General features: G+C 47.2%; 3 protein-coding genes across 21 annotated transcripts in view; 1 reads left to right on the top strand and 2 right to left on the bottom strand.

The window, feature by feature from the left end:
• The window catches only part of YIPF1 (Yip1 domain family member 1), a 44,121-nt gene extending 42,697 nt beyond the window's left edge, over positions 1-1,424 (bottom strand). For 5 of the 10 annotated variants that reach the window (XR_494309.3, XR_494308.3, XM_038000211.2 and 2 more), the window contains exons 1-2: positions 1,303-1,423; positions 485-564 (exon numbers count right to left, since the gene is read on the bottom strand). Coding sequence is in view for 4 of the 10 variants with exons in the window: in XM_038000211.2 (XP_037856139.2) it covers positions 485-515 (31 nt within the window). In the remaining 6 variants the exon portion in view is untranslated. Of the gene's footprint in view, positions 1-484; positions 565-830; positions 1,052-1,302 lie in introns of all 10 variants that reach the window. The other 5 variants (XR_494310.3, XR_005241006.2, XM_007978683.3 and 2 more) reach the window with 2 other exon arrangements.
• Positions 1,425-1,436: 12 nt separating this feature from the next.
• DIO1 (iodothyronine deiodinase 1) lies at positions 1,437-23,011 on the top strand. 10 transcript variants are annotated; one of them, XM_038000244.2, is made up of 6 exons: positions 1,437-1,522; positions 4,558-4,721; positions 6,165-6,285; positions 16,366-16,509; positions 18,040-18,239; positions 21,880-23,011. In XM_038000244.2, the coding sequence occupies exons 2-6, from the start codon at positions 4,566-4,568 to the stop codon at positions 21,946-21,948; spliced, it is 690 nt and encodes a 229-aa protein (XP_037856172.1). In that variant the 5' UTR covers positions 1,437-1,522; positions 4,558-4,565; the 3' UTR covers positions 21,949-23,011. The 10 variants fall into 10 exon arrangements, with proteins under 10 accessions (XP_037856172.1, XP_037856168.1, XP_072863377.1 ...); XM_038000240.2 differs by having other exon boundaries at positions 1,439-1,530; XM_038000238.2 differs by lacking the exon at positions 1,437-1,522 and adding an exon at positions 1,552-1,851.
• Positions 9,128-24,899, bottom strand: part of IFT25 (intraflagellar transport 25) — a 50,214-nt gene continuing 34,442 nt past the window's right edge. Inside the window, exon 7 of the mRNA XM_038000263.2 lies at positions 9,128-10,763. Within this exon, the coding sequence (XP_037856191.2) occupies positions 10,635-10,763 (129 nt within the window). The 3' untranslated portion in view covers positions 9,128-10,634. The remainder of the gene's footprint in view (positions 10,764-24,899) is intronic.

Below are 24,899 nucleotides of genomic sequence, written 5' to 3'. Positions count from 1 at the left end.
TGTTCACTCTTCTATCTCTGATAACTAGAACAATTGCCCGGTTCCTGGTCACAATCAGGAGATATTTACTGATTCAATGAGGGAATGATCTGATCACATTTCATCCTAATGATCTTTTTACATTTTTATCTACTCCACCAGTGGATAAACTTATTCATCTTTTTAGCTCCAGTATCTAGTACGGTTCTAAGCACAAAGTAAGTGCTCAATAAATGTTTTCTGAACTAAAGTAGGAACTGTATAAACATTTTCTGTAATCACTGTACTAAATTTATGACACTTGTTACCAATCTGAAGGGTTATCTGGCAAAAAAACAAAAACAGCTGGTGTGGACAAACCGAAAATACCTGGATGTGGCCAACAGCCACCAAGATGTTTGAAATAATATCCTTCAATGTGTGAGGCAGTATAGCAATGAAAGTACTTGCTGTAACTGTGGAAACAGTAATCATGAATATAAAGGTGGACACTCAACTGATATACCTTCAAATTGCAAGTCATCTACTGCTGCCATTCGGCCAGTGAATCTTCTCCCAGTTGTGAGGAAGAAAATTTGCAGGGGTCTAAAAGAAAAAAAAAAAACAGGTAAACGTAATAGGATAACAGTATAAAGTATCTGCAAACAAATCTTATTTCAGTATTAGAAATGTTATCACTTTACCTTGCCTCTCTTTTCAGTGGGGTTTAATAGGTTTATATAAAGATAACCACTAAGCGTCAGGTATTATTAAATATTAAAATTGTTACAAAGAAACTAACCCCGGGGGTCCAAAGGTTCCAATTCAACCTTATTTGGTTGTGTATGTACCAGGAATGAATCTCAACTCACTGTGTAAATGTTTAGAGACCAGGTGCAGCCTAGAGATGTCACGATGAGAAAGAATGAGGCTGAGGTTTGAAAGAGGTGATGGGGACAGTGAAGAACAAAGGCAGTTCAGCCTAGCCAGTGGTTAAGGGCACAGGCTCTGGGGTCAGACAGAGCTGGGTTTGATTCCCGATTCTGCTGCTTCTCTGCTGTGTGCGCGCTCCCCGCGGCCTCAGTTTCCTCATCTGTAAAATGGGTGCATAATGGTACCCAATCACACAGTGCGGGGGTCATTAAATGGGACAGTGCGTGTAAGGTGCCTAGCGCGGAGTCAGACAATTAGTAGGCAATGGGGTGTCGGGGACCCTGCAGCCCGGGACACCGCGAAGCAGAGGCAGTGTTTCAGGGAGAGAAGCTGGGCTACGGCGGCCCCGGCAAGCAGGAGATCCTGAGCCCCCTTAGCCCCGTACTGGTCCCGCAAACCCGGCCGCCTCACCTCGCGGGGCTAGGCGTCTCCCGGGTCCCGGGAAAGCTCGGGCCTCAGTTGCTCCGCGCCGGTTTCGGTCCAGCCCAGTTGCCGGAAGCCGGAGATCCGGGGGGTGGAACTTCCCCGCCTCCTCCGGGAAGAGCCCCGCCTCCTTAAAGAGCAGCAGCTCCCAGAGACACCTGCGTGCTGCGGCCCTCAGAGCCCGCTGCCTCCCGCCCTTCTCCCGAGGGTGAGTCGGTGAGTCTGTTCTTAAAGAGACAGGCGAGGGCGGAGTGGTGGGGTCGCTGAGTGTGACTACTTTGGCTGGCCTTGCTCCAGGGAACGCAGAAAATTCTCGAGTTTAGGGTTTTCTTACTGTGTGTTTATACCTCTTTTGCTATGGAAATATAAAATCGGGTAATGGAAGACGACTGTGAAAGAAAAAAAATAAGTCACCTGCGTCACCAGTCCCTCAGTTTCTTTTGGCCATAAAAATTTCACCGGTGAGAAGTTGCATGAGTCAATTACATTCTGAATGAGTGATCGAAAGCGTGATGTCTGTTCATATGAACACCCCAAGTAAGTGAGCAATCGGAAAGACTTTACATCTAATAGTAGCCATATATAGTGTATTTTTTTCCCCAAGATTATCATGATCAGGCTTTGTACATGCAGGATCTCTAATTATCAGAATAATCCTGCTATCTTAGGGTGATTATCCTCATTTTACAAAGAGAAAGCTGAGGTTTAGAGCATGCGCAGGGCATTTTTGGTTGAATATGTACCAGGAATAAATCTCAGTTCATGAATTCAGCTGTGCTAGTATATCAGCCACCTCTTATGTCCCATTTCAGATCATCTTGGCCTGGCCTGCTGCTTATTTCACCGCCACTCATCTTATTCCAGCGTCAGCAGATATAACCTGACTGAGTTTTGCCTCCAGTCTATGCCTCAGGCTTCTCACCTTCTGCTTCAAGGCTTGTTTCTTGATGCTATGAGGTCATGGGACCTTGCTGGAACTACTCAGCACCCAGACAGGTGCATCCCAGAAGTGTAGAGGTAGAGAGTTGTTAATCTCTCACGAGGCAAATCTCTGACCAATGGGGTCAACAATTGATGAATATATGCTTTTCCTGTTTTTCCCCTCAGGCTCCTTTTCATATAGCTTTCAAACTACCTAGCAGGATTAAGCAACCAAATGCCTTTGGAAGTGACGCATTTGATAATGCATCTTCACAATAGGTCTCCTTCCTTCCCTGATTTACAAGCCCTGTCCTTCACTCCTGGTCCTTGGATTCATACTTACCAATAAACTACTCATATGAAGAACCAATATGAAGGCATGTTGGTACCAAAAGTGGCCCCAGAAAACAAAACCTTAGGTTGGCATTTTGCAACTAAATGGCTCACCAGTCACATGGCAACAACAAATATATTGCTGGTGTTAAGGGCAGAGGGAAGGAGGATGGTGGTGGTGGTGTGATAACACTTAGAATAGAATGGCATCACAATTACTAAGGTGTCTGTCTACAGTTGATTGGGATAAGGTGCAAGTAGAAGATAAGGTGCTAAGTTAGCTAGTGGCTGTGGCACTGGAACATTAAGAGGACAATGGTAATTATAAGGACTATGGAATTAACTGGGTTTTCTGAACTCCATTGGAAACCTTGAAAATAAAATGACAGTTAGAACAGCCAACTGTCAACTTGAGGCACTTTGTGAAAGCTAGAGAGCCTCTATGGAAGTTTTGAAGATTCTTATTCTTCTATAGCCTTGAGAAAGACTGGACTGAAAATCAGGCCCAAGATCTAATTGTAAGGGTGGCAAAGTTTCAACGAAGACTGAATGCACAGCCTCTGTAGGTCTCCTCCATCAAAGCTGGGGCATTGTCAGAAAATGAATGGGAACCTGAGAACTGGGATGAGGATATTTGGGTGGGAAAGCCTGAGACTTGACCATCCCTCGTTTCCAGTTTCTCTTGAATCTTTCAAGGGAAAGGTGGCGGTGGCAGAAGTAGTCCCTTCCCCCTTGTTAGAGGAAAGCGAAGTCCTCTTGCTTAGAGATCCTGTGATGATTACCTGCACAACATTGCTTTGGACTAAGGGACCAATTTAATTGTAAAGAACATGCAACAGTGACACAAAACCATGGGTCTTACCCACTGGTCTTACCATATGACTCAGTCATCCAACAGTAGGTGGCCTAATAGGATGGTGGAATGGCTTGTTAAAGGCACAGTTAGGGCTCCAGGTTGGGGAAAACACTCAGGAGATTGAGGCATTGTCTTCCAGCACGGAGTACATACACTAAACCAATGGTTTATCAATTATTTATAATGGTACTTTGTTCTAAATACCTATAGATTTGCAAACCAAGGGGTAGCACTTCTTACTACCACTTTCAGTGAAACCTACACACATAGAATGTGTGCCTCCTGCCTCACAAGTTCTGCTTGGTTGGAGAACCTGGTCCCAGGGAAGTAGGGAAGGAGGAGAGAGAACACTTCCACTCCAGTTAGAGTTCCGCTGAATTGGAAGCTGTAACTGCCACTTAAGCATTTTTGGCTTCTCATACCACTGCACCAGCAGGTAAAGAAAAGAGTGGCACGGTGGCTCATGCCTGTAATCCCAGCACTTTCAGAGGCCAAGGTGGGCGGATCACCTGAGGTCAGGAATTCGAGACCAGCTGGCCAACATGGCGAAACCCATCTCTACGGAAAACACAAAAATTAGCTGGGTGTGGTGGCACACGCTTGTAATCCCAGCTACTCAGGAGGCTGAAGCAGGAGAATTGCTTGAACCTGGGAGGCAGAGGTTGCAGTGAACCGAGATCGTGCCACTACACTCCAGCCTGGACAACAGAGCGAGACTCTGTCTCATAAATAAATAAATGTGACACATGGTAGGGAAAATCAGCCCTGATTACTTTTAAGAAGATGGGGGCTGGGCATGGTGGCTCATTCGCATAATCCCAGCATTTTGAGAGGCCAAGGAAGTATTGTTCGAGGTCAGGAGTTTAAGACCAGCCTGGACAACATAAGGAGACACTATAACAGTCACAAAATGTGTTGGGTTTGGGTGGCACACCTGTAGTCCTAACTACCCTGGCTGAGGTGAGAGGATGGCTTGAGCCCAGTAGTTTGAGGCTGCAGTGAGCTATAATCACACCACTGCCCTCCAGCCTGGTGACAGAACAAGGAAATCCCCTCTCAATTATTAAAAAAAAAAAGTCTTGGTTGTGTTTTAAAACACTTTCCAACTCTGAGCTCTATGATTCTTCTTTCAGTTTCTCCAATGAGCCATGCTGTCTCTGGCTTCTGGGCCTTTGGCCACGTGCTTCCTTCCACCAGTACACTAGCCCCACTTTGGTCAGCTGACTGCTTGCCGTCTTTCTGGTTTCAGCATAGAAATCACTTCCTCAGTGAAGTCCTCTTGACTTCTCTAATCAGAGTAAGTTTCCCCTTCTCCCTGCTCTGGTAGCCCCCACACACACACCACCTCTGGACTTCATTTAGGAAATGGTAGTTTTCTGTTTACTTGTCTATTCCCCGCACTAAACCATGACTTCTTGAGAGAAGAGGGTGTTTTATTTATTGCTCCACTCCCAGTGCTAAGGGGAGTTGCAGGCCCCAGGTTTTGTTAGGGATGGTCCCAGTTCTGTCTCTGCCCTGGAAGGTTTCAGATCCATGTCCCCTGGGGAGGGCTCTGACTACAGAAATAGTCAACCACCAGCTAGAAGCCACGATGGGGGGCCAGGCACAGTGGCTCACACCTGTAATCCCAGCACTTTTGGAGGCCAAGGCGGGTGGATCACCTGAGGTTAGGAGTTCGAGACCAGCCTGACCAACACGGTGAAGCCCTGTCTCTACTAAAAATACAAAAATTAGGCCGGGTGCAGTGACTCACACCTGTAATCCCAGCACTTTGGGAGGCTGAGGCGGGCGGATTACAAGGTCAGAAGTTCAAGACCAGCCTGGCCAATATGGTGAAATCCCATCTCTACTAAAAATACAAAAAATTAGCTGGGTGTGGTGGTGCATGCCTGTAATCCCAGCTACTTGGGAGGCTGAGGCAGGAGAATTGCTTGAACCCGGGAGGCAGAGGTTACCATGAGCCGAGATCACGCCACCACACTCCAGCCTGGGCAACAGAGTGAGACTCCGTCTCAAAAAAAAAAAAAAAAAAAAAAATTAGCCGGGTGTGGTGTCAGGCGCCTGTAATCCCAGCTACTCAGGAGGTTGAGGCAGGATAACTGCTTGAACCTCGGAGGCGGAGGTTGCAGTGAGCGAGATTGTGCCACTGCACTCCAGCCTGGGTGACAGAGTGAGACTCCATCTCCAAAAAAAAAACAAACAAACAAACCATGATTGCGAAAAACATCTTTCATTAGTAGCAGAAGAGTTTGTGTATAAAGAATAACTAACATCCAAACCTACTGACTTGTGAGAGAACATCTAACAGGGTCTCTTTAAGTGTGGTCTTTTTAAGTATTTGTTTTTTAAAAAATTAATCAGAGGGAGAATTTAAGATGTGGAATCTACCAATCCAAGAATCTCTCAAAAGCTAAGGCAAAGAATCGGAAACGATAGTGATTAGAACAGACCTTTGAGCACCTGGTTAGGAATTTTCTGTCTCATGACAGAAAGGCAAACACCTTCTGACCTGACTCCTTCCCTGGCCCAGGGTTGGCTGCTTCTACCCTGAGCCTTCATTCAGCTCCGCCCAGTGTCCCCTGGCTGCAGCCTCTCTGCCCATAGGCCTCAGAGCTTACTCTGGCTGTGCCGAGATGGGGCTGCCCCAGTCAGGGCTGTGGGTGAAGAAGCTCTGGGTGCTCCTGGAGGTGGCTGTCCATGTGGTCGTGGGTAAAGTGCTTCTGATATTGTTTCCAGACAGAGTCAAGCGGAACATCCTGGCCATGGGCGAGAAGACCGGTATGACCAGGAACCCCCATTTCAGCCACGACAACTGGATCCCGACCTTTTTCAGCACCCAGTATTTCTGGTTCGTCTTGAAGGTCCGTTGGCAGCGACTAGAGGACACGACTGAGCTAGGGGGTCTGGCCCCAAACTGCCCAGTGGTCCGCCTCTCAGGACAGAGGTGCAACATTTGGGACTTTATGCAAGGTCAGGAGGCTGCCGCACACTCGAGGGGTGCTTGAAATAGCAGTGGTAGAGGGGGATGAAGAGATGGGTTGGAAAGTCCTGAATTCTCCTACTACTCTTGCTGCTCCTTTTGGACCTTTTTGTCCTCGTCCTGCTTCCTGAAATTAGGACTTCTTGTAGATTGTTTCTCTAAGAAACATCACCACCTTCCCAGGCACTCAAATCGCAAACCATCCTGTCTGGCATTTCAGCCCCTGGAACACTGCTCTTACTGTACAGGCTGATCTGCCTGGGCTGCTCTTTGCCCACCCCTCTGCCTGGTTAACTTTTGTTCAATCTTCAGACTGTTGCTCAACGACACTTCTTTCGAGAAGCCAAACCCAACTCCCCCATACTAGAGTACCCTCTCTCATCTGCCTGCTTAACATCCTAAACTTTTCTTTATTTCACCTGTCGTGGTTTGTAATTATGTATGGCTGGCTAGGATTCATGTCTGTTTCCCTCACTAGCCTGCAAACTCAATGCAGGTCGACACCATTGCTCTCACCCACTATTACACCCATGCCTGATGCTGGCACATGGTATCTGCTCAGTAAATACTTGTTAAAGAGCTCTCAGCTGGGTGTGGTGGTTCATGCCTGTAATCCCGGCACTTTGGGAGACTGAGACTGCTGGATTACGAGGTCAGGAGTTTGAGACCATCCTGGCCAACATGATGAAACCCTGTCTCTACTAAAAATACAAAAATTAGCCGGGTGTGGTGGCATGCACCTGTAATCCCAGCTACTCGGGAGGCTGAGGTAGAAGAATCGCTTGAACCCAGGTGGCGGAGATTGCAGTGAGTAGAGACTGCGCCACTGCATTCCAGCCTGGGCGACAGAGTCGAGACTGTCACAGAAAAAAAAAAAAAGTCTCAGTTTTCTCTAACTCCACCCACTCCCCAGTCCAGGAAAACCAGTTTCATCTACTTTTCTTGACCTCTCCAGTTTTCTCTTTTTTGTCCTCCCAGCTTCTCTTCCTGCCAGAACTTCCTTCTCCCCCACTTGCCCACTCAGCCATCCCAGCTTGTGAATGACTGCCAGATTACTCTTCTGTGAGTACATCCCAGCTCAACCACCTTCAGCAGCTCCCCTCTGCATTTAGGATGAAGCCCAGGCTCAGCCGTGGATTCTAGGTCCTCCCTGGTCAGGCTCCAGCTTTTCTTCTCAATTCTACCTCCAAGCTCCCCCCCACACTCAGTTCTTTTGGACAAACTGTTGGGCCTTATGCATCTCTTGTACTTTCCTTTGTCTTTGCCTTTGCTGATATCAGCTGGTCAGGAATGCCCTTCCCCTCTCCATTGCTGTCTAAATCCCCCTCATTCATGTGGGTCCAGCTCTCATGCCGCCTTGTCCTCCGTGAAGCCACCTCAGCTCCCTGCAGCTACGCATGTGCTCTCTCCCTTCGGCTCATGCCTCTCTGTCTGCACCTGTCCTTGTACACTGCTGCTTCCTGCTCAGCACCTGGTACCTAAGCACACGTCTTATTTCCCTGCCCAATGGAGAGCCTCAGGAGAAGGTGTGTGTCTGATTTTTCTCTGAATTCTTCAGCATGCTTGGCCCAGGGCCTAGATATAGCAGGTAGAGAAGGCACCTGAGGCAGTTGGTTTATTCCGTGTTTTTCTTGTTGTTTTTTTTTTGAGACAGAGTCTCACTCTACTGCCCAGGCTGGAGTGTAGTGGCATGATCACAGCTCACTGCATCCTCGACTTCCCAGGCTCAAGTCATCCTCCCACCGTGGCCTCCCTAGTACCTGAGACTCCAAGTGCACACCACAATGCTTGGCTAATTGTTGCAATTTTTGTAGAGGTGGGGTTTCACCATGTTGCCCAGGCTGGTCTCGAACTCCTGGACTCAAGTGATTCACCCACTTCGGCCTTCCAAAATGCTGGGATTACAGGCATGAGTCACTGTGCCTGGCCTATCCTGTGTGTTTGAAAGCATGTTCTTTAGAACCTAAGTTCCACAGATATGCTTTACTATGTAGTGTTGCCTGGTCAAAGTAGTTGAGAAACCCTGAATACTATATCCTTCTCCTGGAATTTCATGTGCATGTGAGCGTATGCACATGAGGAGTTTACAGTTCCATAGAACAGATGGAGGTAATAAACAAATCCTTACAGTCCCATGAAATGGGGGAGGCTATAAAAAATAGAACTTCTGCCTGGAGGACTTGGAAGGTTTCCTGGAGGAGGTGGTTCTGGAACTAGGCCTTGAAGAATGAGTAAGATTTTTGTAGCCTGACAAGGAAAAAGGGAAGAGTGTTTCAGAGGGGAAGGCAAGAGCTTCTTTTGTTGTTGTTATTCATTCATAATTTTAAACCACAGTGCACAGATGACCTCAATTTATTCAACAAATGTTCACTAATTCCACTGGTAGTAAGAGTAATGGTAATAACTAACTTACCACATGCCCATGTACCAAGCACTATAACAGAACCAGGCCAATTTGCTGAATGCCAATCATCTGCAGATCAGTTCCCTGAAACGAATGTACTTGCATCATGTAACTGTCCACTTTCAGTGAGGCAGTACATGTTAAAGACTGTTGAATTTGGGCTGAGCCCAGTGGCTCACGCCTATAATTCCAGCACTTTGGGAGGCTGAGGCGGGCAGGTCACTTGAGGTCAGGAGTTCAAGACCAGCCTGGCCAACATGATGAAACCCTGTCTCTACTACAAATACAAAAATCAGCCAGGCATGGTGGCATGCACCTGTAATCCCAGCTACTCAGAAGGCTGAGGCATGAGAATCACTTGAACCCAGGAGGCAAAGGTTGTAGTGAGCCGAGATCATACCACTGCACTCCAGCCTGGGTGACAGAGAGAGACTCTGTCTCAAAATAAAATTTTAAAAAATAAAATAAAATAAAATAAAAAACTGTTCAATTTGTCTCTGCTCCCTGCTGCTGCAGCTGAGACTAAAAAATGGTAAGAGTGACCAGGTACACTGGCCCATGCCTGTAATCCCAACACTGTGAGTGGCTGAGTGGGAGAATTTCTTGAGCCCAGGAGTTCAAGAACAGCCTGTGCAACAGAGTGGAACCCTGTCTCTACAAAATATTTAAAAATTAGTGGGATGAGGTGGTGTGAGCCTGTAGTCCCAGCTACTCAGGAGGCTGAGTTAGGAGGGTCACTAAGCCCAGGAGGTCTAGGCTTCAGTGAGCCGTGTTCGTGCTAGTGCACTCCAGCCTAGGTGACAGAGTAAGACCCTGTCTCAAAAATTAATTAATTAATTTAAAATTTTTTAATGGTAAGAGGAGGGGACTGAGGCAAAAAAAAAAATCTATTTGCAAAATAGAGTTTACTTTCAACACATTAACCTAAAGTCCCCTGAAATCATAGGTACTAACAATACGGAAATAAACACCATGGGCCTCTGTCCTGGAAGGCCTCATAACCCAGAGTGAGAGATGGTGTCATGACAGGGAAGCAGAGGGCACTGGGGGAAGAGTAGGGTAAGGAGGTGGCCAAGGGAGAGCTTCCTAGAGGAAAGGATGGTGAGCTGATTGTCTAGGGGCAGTGAAACCTTGGGGTGGGTGAGGAAGAGGGGCATGGGGAGCTGGGCAGGGCAGAGAGGAGGAGGAGCAGAGGTCAGTGGAGGAGCAACATTCAGGTTGGCACAAGTCGGGTCTCAGAGGCAGGAAGGGGTGAAGGATGAGGCTGAAGGCATCATCAGGAACCAGAGCTTATGGGGCTTTGTGTGTCATAGCTGCAGGTTGACTGTATCCTGAGAGTACTGGTGAGTTCTGGAGTGGTTTCCAAGCGGGAAGTAAACATGATCAGTTCTGCTTATTAGAAAGACATTGGCCGGGCGCGGTGGCTCACGCCTGTAATCCCAGCACTTTGGGAGGCCGAGGCCGGTGGATCACTTGATGTCAGGAGTTCGAGACCAGCCTGGCCAACCTGATGAACTCCTGTCTCTACTAAATACAAAAATTAGCCAGGCATCCTAGCAGGCGCCTGTAATCCCAGTTACTTGGGAGGCTGAGGCAGGAGAATCGCTTGAACCTGGGAGGTGGAGGTTGCAGTGAACTGAGATCACAGCACTGCACTCCAGCCTGGGCAACAAACGAGACTCTGTCTCAAAAAAAAAAAAAAAAAGACATGTTGTAACTACTTTGGAAACCCACCAGGCCACCAAAAAGCTCTGTTGTATGCTTTGTGTATGAACTCTGAACTCAGAGCCACAGACAGAGGGACATAAAGAATCTTTACTGATAATCTAAAGCAACTGCTTCATTTTTGAGATGCAAAGGCCCAGAGAGGTGAATGACTTGCTTGGCATCACACAGTGAATTCTTAGAAGAGCCGGAACTGGACTTCTGACTCTCAGCTCGTGCACTTGCTGTTCCTGGATAAGACAACAGGAGCTCAGGGAAACTCTCAGCCACCTCCAGTCCTCTGTGTGTCCATGCACATGCACAAACACAATAACACAATATACACACACTCTTGGACACACAGAGAATAAAACATCGAGTAACTGGCATGGTGTGGCAGAAGGCAAGTTCTGGATGATTTACTTTCTGGATACTTGAGAGTTAATCTGAAACTGGTTTTATTTCAGCCCCTGTTTAAAATCTTCTAACATCTTTCCAAGTGTACTTACAAGTGTTGTCCAGTAACTATAAATAGGATTTCTCTGTTGAGAGATCCTGATGTCGGGGGTAATTTAGTGGTCTGGGCTGTTTTCCCATTTATACAAAGGAGTTGGACTTGATAGTCTTCACTGGATTCTGGAAATGGTGTTCTCTGCACTGTGGTCTGTGGACATGGGCAGGGTGCCACCCCCATGCACCCATCCTTTACCTCTCTGCTACTGAGGAAAGCAGAGAACTTAGTTTAAACTTTGCCCTCAATACTGACCACTGTACCCAACCACACTATAAATAAACAAATGACTCTGTCTCTTCCAGCGTCTGAATCAGTGGATGTTGAGTTTTTTTCCCAATTAAAAACAAAATTTCATACCGCTGATACTTAGAGTTGATCATGACCATAAGTCTTTCGGGTTCTTTATTTTTTGTTTTTATTGAGATGCATCTCACGCTGTTGCCCAGGCTGGAGTGCACTGGCATGACCATAGCTCACAGCAGCCTCATTCCTGGGCTCAAGCGGTCTTGAGGCCTCAGCCTCCCAAGTAGCTGGGACTAGACATGTGTCACCACGCCTGGATAATTTTTTGTTAGAGATGGGGTCCTGCTATGTTGCCCAGGCTTTTTGGGTTCCTACCTAAAGCGTGACAGAGTGACTGACTCTCTGGGGTCATCGGAGGCCAGTGACCGGTCACTTGGCCACAATTGACCTCTGAGCTAGCTGCCCTCCTGAAGCCTGGGCCTCCTTGTCACGTGGGTGAGGAATCATAGTGCAGTCAACCAGCAGAGACTGAGGTCACTTAATGCCTCCTCAGGCCTCTTAGGAAAAAGTCTGTGACTCAAAGACAAGGAGAGCTGCTGTGTGTGTCCAGTGAAACTAGTCTGCTTTCCTCTCATATACTAAACATTGAGGACTATAAGCCAATTTTGTTTCTTCTTTTACTTGGCCACCAGGAAACTCAGAGTCAAAATGTAGCTCAGTTACAACAAATGCATGGGACCTATGGTCTGTGTGTATTCCATTTTCCCCTCCTGTTCTTTGCCTCCCAGAGGGGCATGATTAAAAAAATTCTGGCCAGGCGCAGTGGCTAACGTCTCTAATCCCAGCTCTTTGGGAGGCCAAGGCTGGCGAATCATTTGAGGTCAGGAGTTCGAGACCAGTCTGGCCAATATGGAGAAACCCTGTCTCTACTAAAAATACAAAAATTAGCCAGGCATGGTGGTGTGCGCTTGTAATCCCAGCTACTTGGGAGGCTGAGGCAGGAGAATTCCTTGAACTTGGAAGGCGGAAGTTTCTGTGAGCTGAGATCACGCTTTTGCACTATAGCCTGGGTGACAGAGCAAAACTCCGTCTCAAAAATAAAAAATAAAAAATTCGATTTAATGTGTTAGTATAGGTGTAAGGAGCTTTAAATTCTTTGCAGAACACAGAGGGGATATAGTTAACCAAATAAACCACATGCAAGTTAAGATGCCCTCTACTCCCCATCTCTCAGCAAACTCTGTCAATTCTGCCTCCTCCCCAGCTCCACTGCCACACACGAGCTTGCCCAGGCTCCCATTCTCTCTCTTTCTCTTCTAGAGACAGGGTCTCATTCTGTGGCCCAGGCTGGAGTGCAATGGCACAATCACAGCTGACCACAGCCTCAACCTCTTGGGCTTAATGGATCCTCCGGCCTCAGCCTCTTGAGTGGCTGGGACTACAGAGATGAGGTCTCACTATGTTGCCCACTGTGAGTAGTCTCAAACTCATGGGCTCAAGCGATCCTCCTGCCTTGGCCTCCCAAAGTGCTGGGATTACAGGTGTGAGCTACTGCGTCCAGGCCCATTGTCTTTCATGTAGACTTCTCCAGTGCCCCCTAACTGCTTATCCCTCACTTTCATTTTCACTCTTAGTCCTTTCTCCGCAGAGCAGCCAGAGTGATCTTCAAGTGTACGTCTGGTCATTACATGGCCCTACTGTAGCTGTCAGGGTTCTGGCTTGTAAGCAACAGAAGCTCCCTCTGGTTTTCTTGGTCACACACACATTTGTACATAAAGGAACATACTGGAAAGATGTTGAGTGCTTTCCAGAAACAATACCAGCTGGTCTTGATTGGACTGTCTTTTAGCATCAATAGTTGGTCTTGGATCCTGCTGTCACTGTGGCTGCCATGGGAACCCATCACCATCCCTTACGGGGCACCACAACTGGGCTGTGGATGAATTCTGCCATCTCAATGACTCCCAGAATCAAAGATCTATGTGGAAGGGTATAGTTAGCCCAGCTGGGTTCACTGCCTGAGCCCTGGCTGCCAGGGGCAGAGTGTGAACCTGGCCCTTCTGTCTTCCATAGAGCAAGGCTGGGCACACTGTTTGATAAATAGGATACAAAATAGGGAATTCTAAGTAGAAAGGAGAGTTAAGAGCTGGGCAACCAAAATTGCAACAAATGAGTCAGATATAGTCAAGTGTGCCTATAGTTATAGCTTCTCAGAAAGCTGAGGCAGGAGGATCACTTGAGCCCAGAAGTTCAAAGCTGTAGTGTATTACAATGGCACCTGTGAATAGCCACTGCATTCCTGTCTGGGCAACATAACAAGATCTCGTCTCTTAAAAAAAAGAAAGAAAATATGCAACAATATTCACCACCCTTGCTTTATATTCCTATGACAGCCCACATACCTAGGATAAAATCCAGATTCTTTACAAAGGCTTATGGGAGCCTGCCTGTTCTGGTCCATCCCTAACTCTCTAGCCCTTCTCTTGTTGCTCTCCATGCCTGCTTCCTGCCAGTGGTTTTGTGGGGCCTTGAACACACCAAGTTCTGTCCCTCCTTGGGGGCTCTGTGTGAGTCTCTTTGACTAGAATCCCCTTCTCCCTTTGCCCATGGCTGGTTCTCTCCTGTCCTTCATTTCTCAAGTTAAATGGCAGCTCCTCAGAGGCCTTCCCTACCCCACCTGTCTAAAGTAGGTCACTCCTTTACAGCCTCTCTCATAACACTGATCACAATTTGAAACTTCTTCATTTATGCATTTACTTACTTTTTTTTTCCTGTCTCCCCATTAAGCAGACTTCAAACTGCACACAGCCAGAGAGCTGCTGGTCTCATTCTCTGCCAGCTCCCCAGTGTGTGGCAGGGACACTTGCATATTTAAAGTGCTGAATAAATACTTGTAGATAGAATGAGAGTGTGCTACATGCGGGGGATTCGAGGATGAATGAGGAACAGGCCCTGCCCTCAGGGGACAGTGAGTAGGGGGATTTGGGGGTATGTGGACACTTAAACAGACCATGTCACAGTGCAAGACCAGCCATGCTCCAATAAATATATGGTAAGGGCTCAACAACGTCAGCTCTGGTCGTAAACCAGAGGGGGTCGGCTGCTCCCCAGAGTTGTCCTTGGTCTAGGATGGAGAGTTACAGAAGGTTTCCACTCAGGGCTGGTTTCATGGATATGGGACCAGTGAAGCACACAGGGACCTACACTCAAAAGGACCTTGTCCTTGAGGTTTAATGTTCTGCAGCAGCTGTCTTGAATTTTTGTTGCTATTGTTTTTAGCACACCAGAGTTGCAAAGTATGTCTTGAAATTCTTCATAATTTTATCTTTGAATCTGCATTTTGTAAGTGAAACCCTATGGGACAATGGAGCATGTCCCGAGGACTTGGAGCCTCCGCTCACACAGGCTCCTGTCTTCCACAGCCTCCCTGCCCCTCCAGGACATGTTCTCTAAGGCCCACTCTCCCATCCCCAGGTGCTCCTTCCTGCTCCCACCCAGTGACTTCTGCCATCTCCTGACCCCAGAGTGGGCCTGGATACAGATGTGAGGAAGGTGGGGGCAGGTGTCACATCCCCGTGTTGCATGGCAGCTGTCCCTATCCTGGACTCGCAGTGCCATGGTGCAATTCGCCAAGTGACTGAGGGTGGGGGAAGCCTCTTGCCCATCCTTTCCCCCATCAAGGTACCTAGTATGTCCCTTACAGTGGTTGCAGTACCCTGTGGGTTGGAGTGGTGGGCAGGTGGGAAGGGGCCATGTCTGGCTCAACTTCTGTGATGCTGGGCAGGGCATGGCATGTTGGTCTGGTGGCTCGAGGGAGAGGGAAGTGCACGCACACTTGGTCTCTGGGGTGCTGGGTAGCTGTGAGGATCTGCTCTCACTCTATGAATATCCCTGTGCCAGGGGAATATGACATTAAATAGCAACTAAAATACACGATGCCAGGTCAAGAGAGGGACTGCAGAAGATTAGAAATGTCTTTGTATTCTAGGCCGGGCATGGTGGCTCAGGCCTGTAATCCCAGCACTTTGGGAGGCCAACGCTGGTGGATCACTTGAGGTCAAGAGTCCAAGACTAGCCTGCCCAACATAGCAAAACCTCATCTCTACTAAAAATACAAAAATTCGCCAGGTGTGGTGGCGCACACCTGGAGTCCTAGCTACTCAGGAGGCTGAGGCAGGAGAATCGCTTGAACCTTGGAGGCAGAGGTTGCAGTGAGCTGAGATCACACCACTGCACTCCAGCCTGGGCAAGACTCCATCTCAAAAAAATAAATAAATAAAAAAGAAAGAAAAGTCTTTATATTTTCATAAATTTAACGGCACTTTCCCCCACTTTTTGAACAAAGAACCCTGCATTTTCATTTGGCAGCAGGCCCAGCAAATTATGCAGCTGGTCCTGCTCCTAGCGTTCACTGTCTTTGTGGAGCTGCCTTCGGTGCCTCCCTACTTCATAGCTCAGGGAGGAGATAAAAGCTCATAGCAAGAGCTTACATTTACTAAGCACTAACTATGGGCCAGGAACCAGTTTAAGCCCTTATCTCTATTAATTTATTTAATCATCATAACAATGCTACAAAGTATTATTATGCCCTCTTGTGGATGAGGAAACTGAAGTGCTATGAATAGAAAGCACTGAATTGAGAGTTCAGAAACCAGAATGTTCATTTTAACTCGTCACTGACCTGCTGTGTGACCTGAAGCAAGTATGTAAAACTCAGTTTCTTTGTCTATAAAATGGGGGAAAAAAATTACCAACCTTGCTGTATTACTAATCCCATCGCAGGAGAGAATGGATGCATACCTGCCTTATAAGCTGCCTGAAAGGGACTCCTCTTATATTTAAACTACCATCCGGCAACTGCAGGTGGTCCACTGAGACCACCTAAAAAAACCTCTCATTTTGGAGAGGAGTAAACCAGTTTCATCCCCTGCTAAGTCATGCTGTCTAGGCTTCGGACCCCAGTGCCTAGGACCCATCCTGGGGTTGGGGGTGGGGGGGCCATAAAAATAACAGAATTGAACATAGGAGTGAAAATGGTGCTTGTAAAAGAAAACTGTGTGTAGATTCTCAGTTTGTGATGGCTCTTGCTGTTTCAGGCAATAGGCCACTGGTGCTGAATTTTGGAAGTTGTACCTGACCTTCATTTATGTTCAAATTTGACCAATTCAAGAGGCTTATTGAAGACTTTAGTTCCATAGCAGATTTTCTCATCATTTACATTGAAGAAGCACATGCATCAGGTACAGAAAGATTCTCTGCCTCTTCTACCTCTTCTCACTCTCTTTTCTCTCTCCCTTTTCCCCAGGCCCCATCTCAAGGTTGGGAGGTAGAGGAAGGAAGAGGAGGGGAGAGGGAAAGAGCCACTATTCACTGAGCACCCATCACTCCCAGGCCCTGCACTAGGCTAACCTCACAGTCTGTGCTTTCAACCAGGGTACAGAGAGCAGAACACCTGGAGTGACAGGGTCTGGCTAGGAGAGGATTCTAACATTTTGATCGGATAAATAGGGAAGTTAAGGGAGAAGAACTATTTTTTTTGAGACAGGGTCTTGTTCTGTCATCTGGGCTGGGGCTGGAATGCAGTAGCACTCACATGGCTCACTGCAGCCTGAACCTCCTGGGCTAAATCGATCCTCCCGTCTCAGCCTCCCAAGTAGCTGGAACTGCAGGTATACGCCACCACACCCAGCTAGATTTTTGTATTTTTTTGTAGAAACAGTTTCACCATGTTACTTGGGCTGGTCTCAAACTCCTAGGTTCAAACAGTCTGCCCACCTTGGCCTCTCAAAGTGCTGGGATTACAGGCATGAGCCACTGCGCCCAGCCTATATTTGCATTTTTGAAAGAACACTGTGGTGAAGAATTAGGAGAAAAGTGTTTAGACTCTGGAGCAGTAGTACTTAAATTCAGTATGAATTAGAATCATCTGGAAGGCTGTTAAAATGCAGATGTCTGGGTCCCATTCCTAGTCCATCTAGGCTGAGGTCTAGGGTTTGCACTACTTAACAAACTTCCAGGTGATGCTGATGCTGCTAGTCTGGGGACACACACTTAGAGAACTACTGATCTAAACCCTTGCCTCTCCAAGTATAGTCTAGGTGCCAGCAGTCTTGGCATCCTGGGAGTTAGAAGGACTCTCAGTTCCACCTTCGACAGACCGAATCAGAATCTTCCTATAACAAGGTCCCCAGATGATTCATGCACATTCAAGATCAAAGAGTGCTGGTTTATTGGACTATTTCACATTGAAGAGCAGGGGCCTGATGGCCAGGAGCCCTGGGCTTCAGTTCTGGATCAATCACTAATTCCTGATGTGACCTTGCACATTCAACCATAATAGGAAACTAGACCAAATCATTGCCAAGGGCTCTGAGAACCTCAGTTAAAAGTGAGGGGCTATTGGCTGGGCGCGGTGGCTCATGCCTGTAATCCCAGCACTTTGGGAGGCCAAGGCAGGCGGATCACCTGATGTCAGGAGTTCGAGACCAGCCTCAACACGGAGAAGCACCTTCTCTACTAAAAAAAAACAAAATTAGCCGGGCATGGTGGCACATGCCTGTAATCCCAGCTAATCGGGAGGCTGAGGCAGAAGAATTGCTTGAACCTGGGAGGCGGAGGTTGCGGTGAGCCAAGATCACGCCATTGCACTCCGGCCTGGGCAACAAGAGCGAAACTGTGTCTCAAAAAAAAAAAAAAAGTGAGGGGCTATTTAGTCTGCAGGAAGTGTGTGCTATGTCAGTGGGACTTGGTGCCTGGCCTTTCTCTTGTAGATGGCTGGGCTTTTAAGAACAACATGGACATCAGAAATCACCGGAACCTTCAGGACCGCCTGCAGGCAGCCCATCTACTGCTGGCCAGGAGCCCCCAGTGCCCTGTGGTGGTGGATACCATGCAGAACCAGAGCAGCCAGCTCTACGCAGCACTGCCTGAGAGGCTCTACGTAATCCAGGAGGGCAGGATCCTCTACAAGGTGGTGACCTGGGGACAGAGGGTCCAGGGAGGGCAAAGGGGCCCAGGGAGGGGAAGGGCAAAGAGAAGGTTTTGCATCAAGGAGAACTGGATTCAAATCACCACCCAGCCATTTACCAACCATGTGACCACGGGCGAGTGTTTTCACTTCTTGGAGTACCTTCAATTTCCTCTTCTGCAAAATGGGAATGTTGGTCTCCACCTCACAGGGGATGAAATAATGCACGCAAAAGTCCCTAGCCTTTGGACTGGAGCTGCATCGTCCTGGCTGCCTTTCGAACCCAGATGATGGCTCAGTCCTGGTCTGGTTTCAAACTGAGAGACAGAGGATGTTGTTTTTGGTTTTGGTTTTTGGGGTTTTTTTGTTTGTTTTGTTGTTTGTTTGTTTGTTTTTGATACAGATTCTCACTCTGTTGCCCAGGCTAGAGTGCAGTGGGGTGATCTTGGCTCAACCTCCCAAGTAGCTTCCACCTCCTGGATTCAAGCGATTCTTCTGCCTCAGCCTCCCAAGTAGCTGGGGCTACAGGCACACACCGTGCCCAGCTAATTTTTGTATTTTGAGTAGAGACGGGGTTTTGCCATGTTGGCCAGGCTGGTCTTGAACTCCTGGCCTCAAGTGATCTGCCCGCCTTGGCCTCCCAAAGTGTTGGGATAACAGGCGTGAGCCACCGTGCCCAGTCTGTTTTTGTTTTATAAACAGTATTCAGAGAGGGGAATTGACTTGTCCAAGGTCACACTGGGCAAGGCTCTGATTTCGATTCTAAATCCACTGATCGGGTGGGCCAGAAATGAGAAGGTCTGAAGCTGCTAACATCTGAGACAGGCCTGAACCAGGGCTGGTGGTGTAGAAGGCTCAAGGGGAATGGAACCCGTGGTTTGGAGCTGGAAATGCCGGACGCAGGGATGTGAGGCAGAAATGCATTTCAGGCTCCCTTTCTTGTGATTGCTTCCTCTCGAAAGTTCCAGCCTGGTCAGGGTGAGGGAGGTAAGTGCACAGCCTCTTCTGACTCTTTAGACACAGTTGGCTTGGCCTCCCTTAAGAAGGTAGAAACTACGTTTTAAAGCTATTGAAGGGATTTCAAGCCTTAGGGAGCAGATGAAACCAAGTATGTGGATGCTCCTCTGTCCACAGATCAAGATCAAGCTGACCCAACTTATTCAGATAAAACAAGCAAAAACTTGCAGGCAAATTCCCCATGGTGCAACGGTCACGGTAGATGAATTTGGGTCCTTCATCCTTTCCTGTACCTTGGGACATGGTTCAGGCATGATTGAGGTACCCTGGGCACTGAGTCCCTACCTTGAGTTAGACCCTGTGCAAATACCAGAAACACAAAAATGGATTGAAAATGACCCACACCTAGCTGGGCACGGCGGCTCACGCCTGTAATCCCAGCACTTTGGGAGGCCAAGGCAAGCAGATCACCTGAGGTCGGGAGTTGGAGACCAGCCTGACCAACATGGTGAAACCCTGTCTCTACTAAAAATACAAAATTAGATGGCTGTGGTGGTGCATGCCTGTAATCCCAGCTACTTGGGAGACTGAGGCGGGAGAATAGCTGGTACCCAGGAGGCAGAGGTTGCGGTGAGCCGAGATCGCACCATTGCATTCCAGCCTGGGCAACAAGAGCAAAACTCCATCTTGAAAAAAAAAAAAAAATGACCGGCTGGGCACAGTGGCTCATGCCTGTAATCCCAGCACTTTGGGAGGCCGAGGCAAGTAGATCACGAGGTCAGGAGTTCGAGACCAGACTGACTAACATGATGAAACACCGTCTCTACTAAAAATACAAAAATTAACCAGGCATGGTGGCATGTGCCTGTAGTCCCAGCTACTTGGGAGGCTGGGGCAGGAGAACTGCTTGAACCCGGGAGGCGGAGGTTGCAGTGAGCCGAGATTGTGCCACTGCACTCCAGCCTTGGCAACAGAGCGAGACTCCGTTTCAAAAAAAAGAAAAAAAGAAAATGGCCCACACCCTTACTCACAGGCTGAGGGATAAGGAAGACCCAAATAAAACTATTACAGTGTCCCAACTGCTGGGGGACTCCAGAGCAGGGGTCAGAACACCTTTTCTGTATCGGGCCTGATAGTAAATATTTTCAACTTTGTGCCAAGTAATCCCTGTTGCAACAATTCAATTCTGCTGTTATAGCACAACAGCAGCTGCAGACAACATGCAGATGAAAGCATGTGAGGCATCAGGACTGGTCTGGCTCTCAGACTGTAAGTTTTTCAACCTTTAGGGAAGGGTAGGCTTCTCAGAGGGGGCAGCAATTGCTGGGCCTTAAAGGGTAAAGAGTTGGCCCATGAGCACAGTGAGTGAAAATCACTGCAGTATAGGGAAGAGGGTGGGCGGAGGCACTGAGGCCTAGTAGGGCAGAGTGTGAATAAAGAATTGGGGACGTTGGGGTTACACAGGGGTCTCATTCTGGACCAAGGGGTTTGGCCTTCATCTTAGGGCAAAGGAGAGCCACTGACAGGTTTGGAGCAGGAAAGAGACATGATCAGACCTGTACTTAGAACGTTCACTGGCTCACGGCTGTAACTCTAGCACTTTGGGAGGCCCAGGTGGGTGGATCACCTGAGGTCAGGAGTTCAAGACCAGCCTGGTAAAATCCTGTCTGTACTAAAAATACAAAAAAATTAGCCAGGCGTGGTGGCGCACGCCTGTAATCCCAGCTACTTGTGAGGCTGAGGCACGAGAATTGTTTGAACCCAGGAGGCGGAGGTTGCAGTGAGCAAAGACTGTGCCAGTGCACTCCAGCCTGGGTGACAGAGTGAGACTCTCTAAAAAAGAAAAGAAAAAGAAAGTTCACTGGTTCTATGGCCGGGCGTGGTGGCTCACGCCTGTAATCCTGGCACTTTGGGAGGCCAAAGCGAGTGGGTCACTTGAGGCCAGGAGTTGGAGACCAGCCTAGCCCACGTGGGGAAACCCCATCTCTACTAAAAACACAACAATTAGCCAGGCGTGGTGGAGTGCGCCTGTATTCCCTGCTACTCAGGAGGCTGAGGGAGGAGAATCCCTTGAACCTGGGAGGCGGAGGTTACAGTGAATCAAGATTGCGCCATTGCACTCCAGCCTGGACAACAGAGTGAGACTCTGTCTCAAAAAAAAAAAAAAAGAAAAAGAAAAGAAAAAAGAAAAAAAAGAAAGTTCACTGGTTCCTGGTTGAAAAATGAACAGGAGGGAGCAGGGACTAAGGACTGGGGATAGCTGGGAGGGGTGGCAGCTGCCCAAGTTGTGGATGAAAAGGCTGACCTAGGGCAGTAGAACTGGAGAGGCAGAGATGGTTCCGAGGTGGGATAGGTAGAATTTGATGTGAAGGCTAGAGAAGATTAGGTCAGTCTGAAGGTCTAAGTATGGAAGAAAAGCTTATTTGTACAGAACTCTTCTCTTTTTGAAAGACTATGTCACTTTATGTCCTCTAGTTTTCCTGCTTCTCTGTCCAACCTTCCTGTTAACTGCTGATGCCACTGTACACACTTTCTCATCCACCTCACGGTTGCATCTGCCACTGAATTAGCCATGCTGATGGCTCCTACATAGACATCATTTGACCAGATCTTGCAACTAACCTCCAGACCTACCTGTTCCTTGCAAGTTGGAAATCTGGGAATGCCTGATTCATTTCTCTTGCAGGGTAAATCTGGCCCTTGGAACTACAATCCAGAGGAAGTTCGTGCTGTTCTGGAAAAGCTCTACAGTTAATCTGGACAGATACCTCAATTCTAGGTGACCAACGGGAGGGCTTCTCAAGGTTTGGCTCTCCCTGAGACCCAGCTGGCTATTACCTTTGACCTGTGCCCCTAGCTGAATCGCTAGCTCAGACTTTTCTGATCTAAGCAAACAACTCCCAGCTGAGGAATGCAAGCCACAGCACCCAATCAAGACAAATTGTTATTATCAGAAAATGAAGCAACACTTGAGCTGTTCAGGCTAGTTCCCTGTTGAAGAAAGTACAGCCTGACACTGCTCCCACTGTGGAGACCCCATTCCCTGCACACCATCTTTGAAAGAGCAGTTGCACTGTACAGGCACACTTCTGAGGTACGGTATCTCTCTCCAGCCACTCTGATACCAAGTAATTCAAGCTGGCATTCCTTCTACTGGGGAAATTCATTTTACCCAATTTGCATTTATGGAATTGATCATTTAAGACACTAAATTAGTTTTTAGAACCAAGTATGGGAAGAATTCCAGTTGTTAGGAAGAGATGAGGAGTTGGAAGAGGAGGGATTAGGAGGCAGTCATCCTCTCCTTGCCAAAAGATTTAAACCTGTCCACATGGCTGGTGATGATGGGTGAGTTTCCATGGTAACACATCTCTAATTTTACCAGGGTAGAGGAGAGTACTCACTTTACCATCTTTGAATATATTTCATAGAAATCTAGCTCTCTGTACCCTGAAATCTTCTACTCGCCTCACTTTTCAACAGAGTCATCTAGAAGGGGGGTTCGCTTCCCAAAAGCATAACCTTGACCAAACCAAACAATAGGCACCAGCAATGCTGTCATTCAGTTATGCAGAAGCTCATATGTGAAATTCTGTTTCTCTGATTTCTTCGTAAGTCTCTTAATGGTCATTTGTGTTAGATTACATCAAACTGACGGATAACCATTGGTATTCATCTATTTCAACTCTGTGTCTTTATATATTTGTTTATGATGGCCACAGCCTAAAGTACACACGGCTGTGACTTGATTCAAAAGAAAATGTTATAAGATGCAGTAAGCTAATAACAGAATGATTAAAATATATCAGGCTATTTTGGATGGCTTCAGTGTGATCTTTACATTTTCTTTTCCAATTTGTATCTGATTACCCATGTAATCTGACCAGCAAAACTACCATATGCTGGAAGGGCCTCATCTGGGGGGAAGAACATTCAGGCCCTATGTTACATGTTAAATGTGGTTTTGTCTTATGAACTCCTGCTGGAGTGAAACAATTTTTCACATTGGAATCAAATTACCTTTACAACATGACATCAAAGAATGGATCTAGAGACCTTTTGCTAGCATGAGAACATATTCTCTTTAGCTATACTTTAGTTGCTACAAAGTTAATATTATTGTTGTCACTTTATTATTTTAAAAATAGTTATTATTGCAAGAGGCTGAGGCAGGAGAATCACTTGAACCCGTTGAACCCAGGAGGCAGAGGTTGCAGTGAGCCAAGATGGTGCCCCTGCACTCCAGCCTGGGTGACAGAGCGAGACTCCGTAAAAAAAAAAGTCATTATTAATCATCTACCAGGCACAGTCACTTTCACTTTCAGATATGTTATCTCATTTAATCTCTCTATATCTCAAAGAGGAGATGATTATCCCCATTTTACAGATGAGGAAATCAAGGCTCAGAGAGTTAAGTAACTTGCATAACTTCTCAGAACTAGTAAGTAACAAGCCGAGATTCAAACCAGATCTCTAACTTGAAGGCCAGAGTCCTAGCTCTGTTCCTGCCAGCTGGGTGACTTTGATCAAGCTGCCTTGGTATCTTGACCTATAAAACAGGGTTTCAATAGTGCCTAGTCCATAGATTCATCAGTAGAGCACTCAGAACTGTGCCTGATTTGGAGAAAATGTCATGAAGTGTTGGCTATTATGATTATCATAATTATTGTCTCACAACTGCTTCCTCAGGCCCTCTTTTTGGAGGTTGGGGGTGGAAGGAGGACAAGACAATAGGGACGCTGAATAAAAATTTTCCATCCTACCAAAGCCACTCATGACCAATACAGGCATGAGTTTTTGAGGTTATACTGAAAATGAGAAGCTGTGAGAATGATAGGACTGAAGCACAGCTGAGCACTCACTGTCCCTCCTAAGTTCCACAAAAGGAGACAGGCTCTTCTGAATAAGGCAAGGCTCTTCTGAATCACTTCTCTGATGGTCTTCCAATTCGTGTCTATAAATGCACAGAAATCTCCCCATTTTCAACATATAATAGTAGCTGAAACTGAGGTGGTTTTCAGAATGATAAAAATAGACCCCCGGCTTTCCAATTCGATTCTCTTCAACTTAATGCATCAAACATTGAGCATTGATACTTTTCTGGGTGCAGAGTTATGCAAAGATAGACAAGGAACAGCTATTGTCCTCCAGCAGCTTAATCTCACAGGGGACCAGACATACACTCCAATGACCATAACTCAAGGTGGAATATATGTTAGAGTGAAGACTAAATGCTCAGAGCTGGGTGAATCCAACGCTTTTTGGAGCTGGTGGCATTTGAGCTTGGTCTTCAAAGATGCCCAGTACTTCCATAAGTTGGGATGGGAGCCTTGAGAAGATGGGAAGGGAGAAGGGCATTTCAAGTGGGGAGAACTACATGGGCAAAGGTGGAAAAAGGGCTATGTGCAGGAGACTGCAAGAGGTTTGGGGTCAGTTCCAATCCTTTTGTTTTATAGTTGCTAGCCATAGGCTAGGGTCGTTCAATGGTTCTCAAACTTGGGCATGCAACAAAATCACCTGGAGGGTTTGCTGCAACAGATTCTTGGGGCTCATCCCCAGAGTTTATGATTCCAATAGGTCTGGGGTTGAGCTAGGGAATTTGCATTACTAACAAGTTCTCAGGTGAGGCTGATGCTGCTTTCCCAGGAACCACACTTTGAGAACCGCTGCTGTAGTAGGTGGTGGTGGTGCTCTGCCCAGATGCTT

This window comes from Chlorocebus sabaeus, chromosome 20, assembly GCF_047675955.1.
Source record: "Chlorocebus sabaeus isolate Y175 chromosome 20, mChlSab1.0.hap1, whole genome shotgun sequence".
Taxonomy (NCBI): domain Eukaryota; kingdom Metazoa; phylum Chordata; class Mammalia; order Primates; family Cercopithecidae; genus Chlorocebus; species Chlorocebus sabaeus.
This window is presented reverse-complemented; position numbering and strand designations above follow the sequence as displayed.

What these genes read in the sequence shown, in the direction of transcription:
- DIO1 (XM_038000251.2), top strand. Translation starts at nt 6,058, where the DNA reads ATGGGGCTGCCCCAGTCAGGGCTGTGGGTGAAGAAGCTCTGGGTGCTC. An exon ending in CATTTGGGACTTTATGCAAG is followed by an intron (nt 6,395 to 18,039) that starts GTCAGGAGGCTG and finishes TTTCTCTTGTAG; the next exon opens with ATGGCTGGGCTTTTAAGAAC. An exon ending in AGGGCAGGATCCTCTACAAG is followed by an intron (nt 18,240 to 21,879) that starts GTGGTGACCTGG and finishes TTTCTCTTGCAG; the next exon opens with GGTAAATCTGGCCCTTGGAA.